The sequence below is a fragment of the Mirounga leonina genome, unplaced genomic scaffold (assembly GCF_011800145.1).
Source record: "Mirounga leonina isolate KUSES-001 unplaced genomic scaffold, KU_Mleo_1.0 Mir_152067, whole genome shotgun sequence".
In the NCBI taxonomy this organism is placed as follows: domain Eukaryota; kingdom Metazoa; phylum Chordata; class Mammalia; order Carnivora; family Phocidae; genus Mirounga; species Mirounga leonina.
In genome coordinates this window covers 620-10,969 of record NW_023270381.1, presented here as the reverse complement: position 1 = coordinate 10,969, position 10,350 = coordinate 620, and the positions used below count along the sequence as shown (strand labels likewise).

Here is a 10,350-nt window from a genome sequence, read left to right as displayed (position 1 = left end):
GCCTCCATGATCCAGAAGCTTACTCCCCAAATTACCCCAAGAAAGCAAAGGCCTTCAATGCACAGTTAGTAAGGGTGGTGATAGTGGAAATGCTGTCTCCAGTCTCCCATGAAAATGTGAGACACCTCCCCTCACAGACCTCTAATCTGTGACATCACAAAGGTGCTTCTGGAATGGGACTTTCCAGCACTAACAAGCAATGAGGGTTGAGACCACAAAGGTTCTCATGGGCTGGAACCTCTCATGACAAACACCCCTGAGAACTGGCACAGCCTGACAGAGATAGAACTGGCCACCAAGGTTTACCTCAGTGAATGCATCCCCTGGATGGTGGAGATCAAAGAGAATATCCTCACGGGTCATAAAGCCAATCTCTTAGGACATAGAAGAAAACAAACGGAAGAATCTACCAGGTTTATCCTAGCCTTGGGTCTCTTGGAGCCTAAATAACACCAAGGAGGAATGTGCCATGGGGTTGGGGGAGCGTGGGTTGTATACAGTGTACCTTGTTGCATGGAGGTTCTTGAGGCTGGTGGGTGACTAGTGTCCATCTACCCCATTCCATGACCAGCTCATCCTATCATGGGAATCCTCTTGAGGTGGCGAGCAATCTAATAGGTTTTAAGTGATCTACTTGTGTCTCCCAATTTTGCAGCTTTGGCTTCCAAGATGTTTCTTAGCAACAGATGACAAACAACATATATGATATAGACCAAGGAAAACAGAGACCATGTCTAGGATGAAATGCTTCAGTAATCAAGAGTACTCAGCCAAATTGAACCAAAGAGTCACTAAGCCCAAGGAATTTGTTCCACACTATTTTCTCCTGCTCATCTAAATTGAGAAAGAGAGAAAATGGACTCTGATCACTCTTGTTCCATTGGCCTGTGCAGATAGGGATTCCAGGAGTCTGACATGGTGAGAAATCTTACCTTCTACTGTCTCTCTGTCAGATGTCCCAAGGATGTCTCAGCCTGCAGCAGTGTTGGGGGTGAGCGGTGTCCAGCTAGTTAAAGTATCCTGCTGCCTATGCCAAGTGTCAGGGAGCAAGAATATCCCATCCTATTCTTGCGGAACCTGAGTTCCTGTCCCATTCAAGGTCCTTTTAGCTGGACCTAGAATCAAATTGACATGAGACTGATTAACAGGAAAAAATCAAATTGAATAGCATAAGTGTGGGAAATCCACACAGACATGGCAATCAGGCATAATGGGGGTACAAAAGTCATCTAGAGTTAAGAGAAAGGGGAAGGGGCTGCCTTCAGGCCCTAGACCTCTGTGTTCACGTGCGAGAGCTGAGCCTTCTTCTGCGATTGGGTGGTCTCAATGAACCCTGGGCCTTAAATTTATGAAGAACTTATGAAGCCAGGTATTTATGAAGGGGTGGGGGGCAGGAACCTCCCCTCAAACTTTTCCCTCCCACCCTGTCTTTCTCAAGTTTTACTGAGGTGTAATTTGATAAAATAAACTGCTCCAGTTAAAGTGCATAGTTTGAAAAGTTTTTCTTCTCGTTTTTACTACTTCTCAAATTTTACATACCTTACAATTTTGGGGTGGTGTTCACTTCTGTGTGTTTAACACACACACCATTTCAGGAAACCACCCCCACACACACATCAAGCAATGCTATCCCCTCGTCGGAATGGTCTTTAACTATAACTTCCGTTTCTCTAATGGCAGGCAGTCCAGCTGGTGGGTGAGGTTAGGACTTTAAGTGCTGATGTGGCTTCTGTGGACTGTGGTTCCCACGTGCGCTGGCTCAGCTTTCTGGAGCCTTGCAGGTGCTGCTTGGATGGGCCCCACGTGCGCCCCCCAGTGACCAGTCTGTGACTGGGGATGGTCTTTCCCAAGCTCTCAAAGTGGGTATTGCCTCCAGGGTCTGATCAGGTGCGCACAGCTGGGGCACGAGCCTGGGAGGTCTCGGGTCCCTTTCTTCAGGGGCTTCTTCTTCTCCATCCCCCAACATCCCCTCCCACCTTCCAGAACCTCCACCACCTCCCAGAACCTCCCCCACCTCCCTTCCTGGTCCATTGGCTGGGAAGCTTGGCAAGCTGAGTACTTAGTCCCAGTCTGCTGCGTACTTCCTGTGTTTGGGGTTTGCTTCCAGGGCCAGGCAGAGGGAGGACAAAGAGAGAAGAGGCAGTGGTATTCCCCGCCAGGTTCTGGGACCCTAGCTTTTCTGGGCAGCAAGGACTCTCCTCCTGAGTTCCAGCTGTCGGCCCCCAGCGGCTGCAGGTGGAATTGCGCTTCTGTCCTGAGTCTGTCTGAGGACCTGGTGGGAGGGAAAGAAAACATAAACACCAAGAAAACTCCTGGAATCGGCCTCCCCTCTTCCCTAGGGCTTATTTTCTCTGCTCATCCTGAGCTCTTAGGGTCCCTGCTGAGTGCGCGCTTTCAGGCTGTGAGCTGTAGGGTTCATGCTCAGGCAGGAGGCTAGAGAAGGAAACATGACCAGAAAACTAACAGCTGCAGTGCTGTTATATCTGGTCTGGTTTCCTTCCTCAATCTCCTGCTAAAGTTCATTTTGCAGAGTGCTAAGATAGCTGCTGAAGGTATTCTGTCTGGGTTCTTACCTGGAGTCAGGGGAAGAGGTCCATGGAGTGTGATGACATCATTTCACCTGATTTGGAAGCCTGCAGAATAGATTTGCGAGAGCAAATATGGGAAACATGGTGAATGGCCACCAATACAGGAATAGTGTGCCACAGCCACACAAAGGACCATTAAGGAAGCTATTTTTTAAAAGATTTATTTATTTGAGATAGAGGGAGTGAGAGAGAGCTGGGGGGAAAGGCAGAGGAAAGGGAGAGAGAATCCTCAAGGAGACTCTGGACTGAGATCAGAGTTGGACTCCTGCTCCAGCCCAGGACCCTGAGATCATGACCTGAGCCTAAATCAAGAGTCGGCCGATTAACGGACTGAGCCACCAAGGGGCCCCGTTAAGGAAGATAATTAAAGAATTAAGTAAGCACAGGTGTAATGGCTTGGAGAGATTCACGGTAAAATTTAAAACCTTTTTATTGGAGTATTAAATACACACAGAAAGTGCACACATTAGAAGTGCACAGCTCAATACATTTGCACAAATAAAACATACCCATGCAACCAGCACCTAGATCAAGAAACAAACACTCCCATCCCCCAGGAGGTTCTTTAACTTCATAAGGTATCTGGGGAATCCAAGGCAGCTAGAGCAGATGCTGGAGGCCACCTTTGGTCCTCTTCATTCTGGAATTTAGACAACCCCTCTGCCCACTCTCGTGAAAGCATAGCTTGTAGTTCAAGAAGGGATGGAAGCTCAAAGAACTTGGTACAATCCGACACCCCTGTTTCACAAGCTGTGTTGCCCCCACATACTCAGAGCTCTGATCAGCTATGTTCTGGGCTCATTCTCCATTACAGTCAGATGACCAACCACAATCAGCCCTTGAGGCTTGTGTGAGATATAAAAGAGAAGGACCAAACCAGACTGGACCAAACCACACGGTGAGGAGAGTTCTGAAAACAATAGCAAGCAGAGAACAAAATGGAGCTTTTGAAATGAAAATATAATTCCTACACTGAACATTTCATCCAAAGACTGGAAGAGACAGTAAACACAAAAAGCCAAACCAAATCCTCCCAAGAGGTAGAACTACCCTCATAAATATGGAAAACATAAAAGAAAAAAGGAGACAGAAGAATTGACTCAGAGAGGAGAGGGAAAGGGGACAGAGGACAGAGGGAGGAGAGGACATGTGAAAGATGAGGGGACCCTTGTGGGAAAGTCACTTAGGAGGGCATTAGCATAAGCAGTTTGGGGCTGGGAAGTGGCCCTAGTCCACAGTCAGGGGAAATATACCAACAGGTGGCAGAGGAAGTGTCTAGGTCACAATGAAGCTGATGGGAAAAGGCCACTTCTCCTTCCTTAAAATCTCCCCATGGCACCTCTGCATCAGAGGGCCTCAGGACCTCAGGGGGAAGCCTGAGAGGGAGGGGCCTGACACAGCTCCTCCTACATCCTGGTAAATGGCACTGTGGGCAGTGGGACGCTTTGCTTCCCCAAATCATTGAGACAACTCACGTCAGCCATAGGCTTCTAAAGGAGGGCACTGCCTTTCTCCTAATTAATGAAATTAGGAAATAACTGAAGAAAAAAAATAGGGAAGTAGATGAGAGAAACTCTAAAAGAACGATTTAGAGAAATAGAAGGCATTTTGCTTCTGAGCTCAGTTCCAGTCCCTGGAGGACAGTGGGCATTAGCTGAGCACCAGGGAGACAACACAGGCAGAAGGATATGTGGCTGCTCTTGGTTCTGTTCCTTCCCATCGTCCAAGGTGAGTGGGGTGGGTGCTTCAGGACAGAGCACCTGCAGAGCTGGGCAGAAAGCAGACAGGTTTTGTCCTGGGGGAAAAGGCAGGGCCTTTAACTCATCCAGACCTTTTCTCATTAAAAAAAATTAAAAAAATTTTTTTTACCTGACAGCTTCTAAGTTAGGTGTTGGGGAAAGAAAATAAAAATAAATAATATGGTGCCTGTTTTTAGGGCACTGTTTACCATCCCTGGCAGATAGATGGATAGATAGATGATGGATGATGGATGGATAGATGGATGGATGGATATATTCATACATGCAGAAATAAATACATAACATACATAATGTCAATTCCTGAGGAACTTTTAAGGAGCCAGAATCTCAGGCTCCAGCTGAGACCCACTGAGTCAAAATGGGGTTCAGACATCTGGATCATTTAAAAGCCTGCACAGTGGTCTTGACTTGCAGCTACATTCGAGACCCTCTCTTCTGAAGAGCTCAGAGTAGAGAGAGGAAGACAGGGAGCAAAACCTGGGTGTGACAGATTCTCGGGAGAGCTGCTCAACTACACACATTAGCCTGCCTGAATCTCTGCTCTGGATGAGCCAAAAACCAGAACATTGTCCAGTTTGGTCAGTGCAACAACCAAGACACAATGAGTGGTGTCACGAGGGAGGAAAGACAGAGATTAGAAGGTGTCTATTTCTGGGCTGGATGTCAAATCCTTGGAGGCAGCTGTTTCTTGAAGCTCAGAGAAGACAGGATCTAGTAAGGTAGGAACATCTGAACCCCAACTCTGTTCCTTCTCATCCTCCAGAATCACGTAGCTTGGGGCAGGATGCAGACAGTGTCTCTTCTGGGAAGGAGGTCATCATGGGAAATAAAATGACCTCATTTACTCATCCATTGACTTCTTCATGATATGTGTAGAAGTAAAACACTCCAATGGGGAGATTCGCATGTACAACACTTATTGGGAACACTTGCATGTTATTATTTTCTTAACTTGGAAGTTCATAAAAGAGTTACATATGCATGTGAGTCATAAGAACAAAATACCATAGACTGAGTGGCTTGAACTAGAGAAATTTCTTTTCTCACAGTTTGAAGGCTGGGGAGTCCAAGATAGAGGTGCAGGCAGATTCAGTTCATGATGAAAGCTCTCTTTCTGGTTTTCAGGCAGCCACCTTCTCATGGTGACCTCCACCTTGTGCAGAGGCAAGGAGAGGCAGAGAGAGTGAGAGACAGAGACAGAGACAGAGATAGACAGAGACAGAGAGAAAGAATGAGAGAGAAGCTCTCTGGTGTCTTTTCTTATGAGAGCACTGATCCCATCCTGAGGTCCCCATCATGATCTCTAACCCTAATGCCCTCCCAATGGCCCCATCTTCACGTACCATCCCATTGGAGCTTAGGACTTCAACACAGGAATTGTGGGGTAACACAAACATTCAGTCCTCGACAATATAGGGGCAGATTGATCAAGGGGCGAACAGCACAGGCTCATCTGTTGAGGTTGACATCACTACCACCCCTTCTAAGTCCTCTTCTGCATCACTGAGCAAAACCTGGGAATCACCTTTCCTCCAGTCACCTTCCTTCTATGGGCTGGAGTTTGTCCATGGAAGCATCTGCCAGAGATTTAGAAGGTGGGAGAGCAGCCTTACCCTCTGGGGGCAGCTGAAGTGTGCATGGTCAGATGAGAGATTCAGGGTGGCTTCCTGTCTCGCTCTTGGGAACCCTTACTCTGCTGGTGGAGGTTGAAGATAATTGGTGGGAGTTTCTCAGAATCACAGCAGCTTCTTATGGACTCTTGAGAGAACCCATCCTGGAACTTCTGTTGTGAACACAGTGGCAGCTTCCCTCACCATGAATCAATACAGACACTAGTACATAACTGCTCATAGCAACATTATTCACTGGGTTAAAATGTTGAAACAACCCATATATCATCAGCTGATGAATGGATAAGCTAAATATGCCCTTCCCTACCATGGACTGGAGCCTTAACACACATTATACTAAGTGGCTGAAGCCAGACAAGGAGGCTATGATTGTAGGATTCTGTTTATATACAGTGTCTAGAATAGAGAAATCAATAGACAGAACGTAGATTAGTGGTTGCCAAAGGCTTCAGGGAAGAGGGACGTGGGGAATGACAAGGGGTACAGGGTTTCTTTCTGCAGTGACCGAAAGTTCTGGAATTGGAAGTGATGGTGGCCCAACTTCACATGGCGCCCACGTGAATACTCTAAAAACCACTGACGTATACACTTAAAATTCATGATAAGTGAATTATATCTCAATTTGTAAAGCCAACCAAAGTAAATTCTTTGCCTTTCACATGCTTTAATTCATCTTCAAAAGGAAGAAAATTATCCCTGTCTTTAACTTAGCAAATTGGAAAAAGAGCGTAAGTGGTAATCTGGAGGAAAGAAGAGGAATAAAATTATACATATGAGAAATTAATAACTTAGGAAATAAAAACAGTAACACTTACAGACTAATCTCAAAACTAGTTTAACGTGTAAAAAACGTGCAGGCAGAGAGTAGAAACAAGGAGGAGGACATCCTGTAGTAGGTGTAAGCCACACAAATCACACAGCACATGTGGTCAGAACGTGTAATTAAAACAGACATGAACATTTTAATTATAAAGGATACTTTCTAAATGTAGGACTTTATGCTAATACATATTCTATGAAATAGATAAAGTATCTGGGAAAAAAGAACCAAGACAATAGAACAGATTCAAGAACCATCAAAGAACTCGAATAGTCAATATTCAGGGGAAAACAATTTCATGTAATCAAGAAATTATCCCACTAATGAATTTGCCAGATAGTTTTGTAGATAATTCTTAGGATTCTAAAGACACAGAAATTCCCTTGCTCTGTTTATGTGCTGGTCAGCAGTGTTTTCAAGTTGAGAGGTTCCACACAAAATCTGGATTCCTGGCTACTCTAGAAAAATGAAGAGATCTGAAGCCACAGAGCCCACATTTTGCACGAGGACAATGGGCTGAAGTGGACTGGGCCAAGCCTTCCATTGGATCATTTGCTCTCCAGATGACATTGACCATGGGGAGGGGGAGGAGTGGATTATCAGAAGCTGTCACTGCTCAGTGTGGACATTTTTGTGTCTCTGAGATGTGTAGTTGTGCTCTTAGGTGATTTCTGTGGTGGCTTTGACCCAGTGGAGTTTTGAAGGACAAAGGTCTGTCTTGTGGAAGATGTATTTTTTGTTACTCAACTCATCAGACTCTTGGGTTTATAGGAGCTATTTGTGATGCAGGAGTTTGTGGCTCTGCCCTCAGGGGGTGGGGTGGGGTGTGACAAGCACATGGCTTTGTGTTTTCAGGCTCATCTGCCCTCATAGCAGTGTCCAATGCAGTGAGTGGCCCATTGCGGGGCTCACTGACTGTGCAGTGTCGCTATGAACCCGGGTGGGAGACCTACAGTAAGTGGTGGTGTCAAGGAGCTCAGTGGAAAGACTGCCATATCCTCGTTCAAACCGATGGATCAGAGCGGGAAGAGAAGGGTCACCATGTGTCCATCAAGGACAATCAGAAATCACGCACATTCACCGTGACCATGGAGGAGCTCAGGTGGAACAATGCAGACACTTACTGGTGTGGGATTGAGAGATCTGGAACTGACCTTGGGGTCCAAGTTAAAGTGACCATTGACCCAGGTAAGAGTATGTGTGGGTGTGGAGGTGTCTCTTCAGGGTCTTCTCTGTCCTGGTCCCTGAGGTTCCTCTCCAGTGACTTAAGGTCACTTGGAGTGAACTGTCACACAGGGGGCTTGAGTCCTGAGTTCTTCTAGGACCCCAACTGACCCCATGGGTTGGGAGGGACAGGCCTTCTCTTAGATGCTCTCATGGCTCCCAGCACCTCCTCCAGGACGGATCAAGCCTTTCTGGGTACCTGTTTCTCTGCACAGCACAGTGCTTGAGTCTATTGTCCATAGAGATCAAGGTCATGGTCCCAGTTTCATCCGTGGACCAAAGGACCTTCTTCGCTGGGACCCAGAGACCCCAATTCCTGCCAATGCTTTCCTGGACCTCTGGTGCCCACGTGTCCTTGCTCGTTCTGGCGTTTGGGGCAGTGACTTCATAGGGGCTATTCCCATGCCCTGTTCCATACCCGGGCTGAGAGGGAAGAGGCCCAGCACAGTGGGGGTGCTGTGGTTGATTCATGAGGTCTGAAAAGGCCTCCCCAGTCAAAGGGCTCTTTAAATCTATCAAATACTTTTGTCTGCATCTATGATATGATCATATGATTTTTCTCCTTGACTCTGTTAATGTATATTATGCTTAACTGATTTTCTCATGTTCAAACAATTTTGCATTCTTGGGATAAACCCAACTTGGTGATGATGTATTATCTTGTTTATATAGAACTTGCTGTATTTTTGTTACAGACTTTTGTATTTATGTTGAAGAGTGATTTTTTTGTTTACAACATTCTTTTTTGAAGTGCCCTTGTCAGGTTTTGGCATCAAGAGTATGCTAGTCTCATTAAATGGATTTGAGATTGTATCATCCTTTCCTATGTCCTGGAATTTTTTGTGTAAGACAGACATTATTCCTTAAATGTTATCAGATAGGTCAGTTGAAGCTCTATAGGTTTGGAGGTTCCTTTTGGAGACGGTTCAATTAATTAAGTAAGTAAGTAAGCTCTATACCCAGGTGGGGCTGAACTCCCGACCTTGAGATCAGGAGTCCCACTCTGTTGACTGAGTCAGCCAGGTGCCCCTTCTAGAGACTTTTAATAATGGATTTGATTCTTTCAAATAATTGCAAGATGATTCAAGTTGTCTAACACTTTTGTGCTAATTTTAGCATATTTTATCATTTTTGCTAGAAAGTTGTTTATTCCACCTAAAGTTTTGAATTTATTGGCATAAACTTTTTTAGATATCCTTTTATTATTCTGTCCCCTTGCTACCTCTCCTTTTTAATATGCTCAGGATATTGTGTGATGTACCTTTTTTCATTCCTCGTATCAGTTATTCAGACCTATCATTTTATCATGACTATCTTGCAAGGGTTTTATTTTGTTTAAAAAGTAATTGCTGGCTTTTTTAGTCTTCTCTATTTTATATTTCCTTTCTAATTCATAAACTTTTTCTTTTCTTCATTATCTCCTTCCATCTATTCACACCTGCAAGTGACCGTGCACTGTCACTATGGCCCAGGGTGGGAGACCTACGTGAAGTCATGGTGTCCAGATGCTGATTTGAATAGCTGCACCATCCTTGTTCAAACCACTGGATCAGAGCTGAAGAAGAACCGGCTGTCCATCAATCAAAAAAAGCACACATTCTCCATGACCATTTGGGGCGAGTAAAACAACTTTTGAGAACAATCAGCTGTTGTATTGATGAGTTGCTGCCCAGGCATTTTATAGTATGCCAACTCTGTTTACACACGAAATCTAAAATTTAGATAAGGCCCCAAGCTTAGAATTCCTCCATAAGTTCCTACTTTGCTCTTCCTGGGACACATTTCAAAATAATCACTTGGAGTTGAGCCCATGAAAAATCAGTGACCTCTGTCCCGACCACCCTATAAGTAACAGGACCTGCCACCCTGCTCTCAGTCTCCTGCTCGCTTGTGGTCTGGGATGGAGGACTGCCCTTCCCAGGCTCACTGGGCATCTCTCCCCTACAGCTGTAAGCAATAAACTTTGTGACTCTCCTTCCTTTGTGTGGGTGTATTGAAACTGTGCCTTCCATTAAAATGACCCTGGTTGTTTCATGTCCCCAGAGTGGAAGCTTGGCTGTTGAGGGAGCTCCCTGCCCACCCATGTGGGTGGCTTGTGCCTCCTCATTCAGCAGATCCTGATGGGCATATTCTTAATTCAGTAACCAGCTCCAGCTTCTACATACACCACAGAAGAACACAGGCATTGGATGCAGACACGCCTGGTGTGGGATTAGGAGACCAGAGCTGACCGTGGGTCCAAGTTAACTGGACCAGTGACCCGGGGAAGCACTCTTCCCTCGTGCACCACTTGCCATCTCCTCAGCAAGAGGAAGATAGTGAAATAC

The 10,350-nt window shown here is 45.6% G+C and overlaps 1 protein-coding gene across 1 annotated transcript; it reads left to right on the top strand.

Annotated features, from left to right (window-relative positions):
- The first annotated feature begins 4,071 nt into the window (after positions 1 to 4,071).
- LOC118013049 (CMRF35-like molecule 1) lies at positions 4,072 to 9,997 on the top strand. The gene is made up of 3 exons (XM_035008711.1): positions 4,072 to 4,316; positions 7,655 to 7,987; positions 9,469 to 9,997. Exons 1-3 carry the CDS (start codon positions 4,277 to 4,279, stop codon positions 9,645 to 9,647), a joined length of 552 nt encoding a protein of 183 aa, XP_034864602.1. The 5' UTR covers positions 4,072 to 4,276; the 3' UTR covers positions 9,648 to 9,997.
- Positions 9,998 to 10,350: the final 353 nt, after the last annotated feature.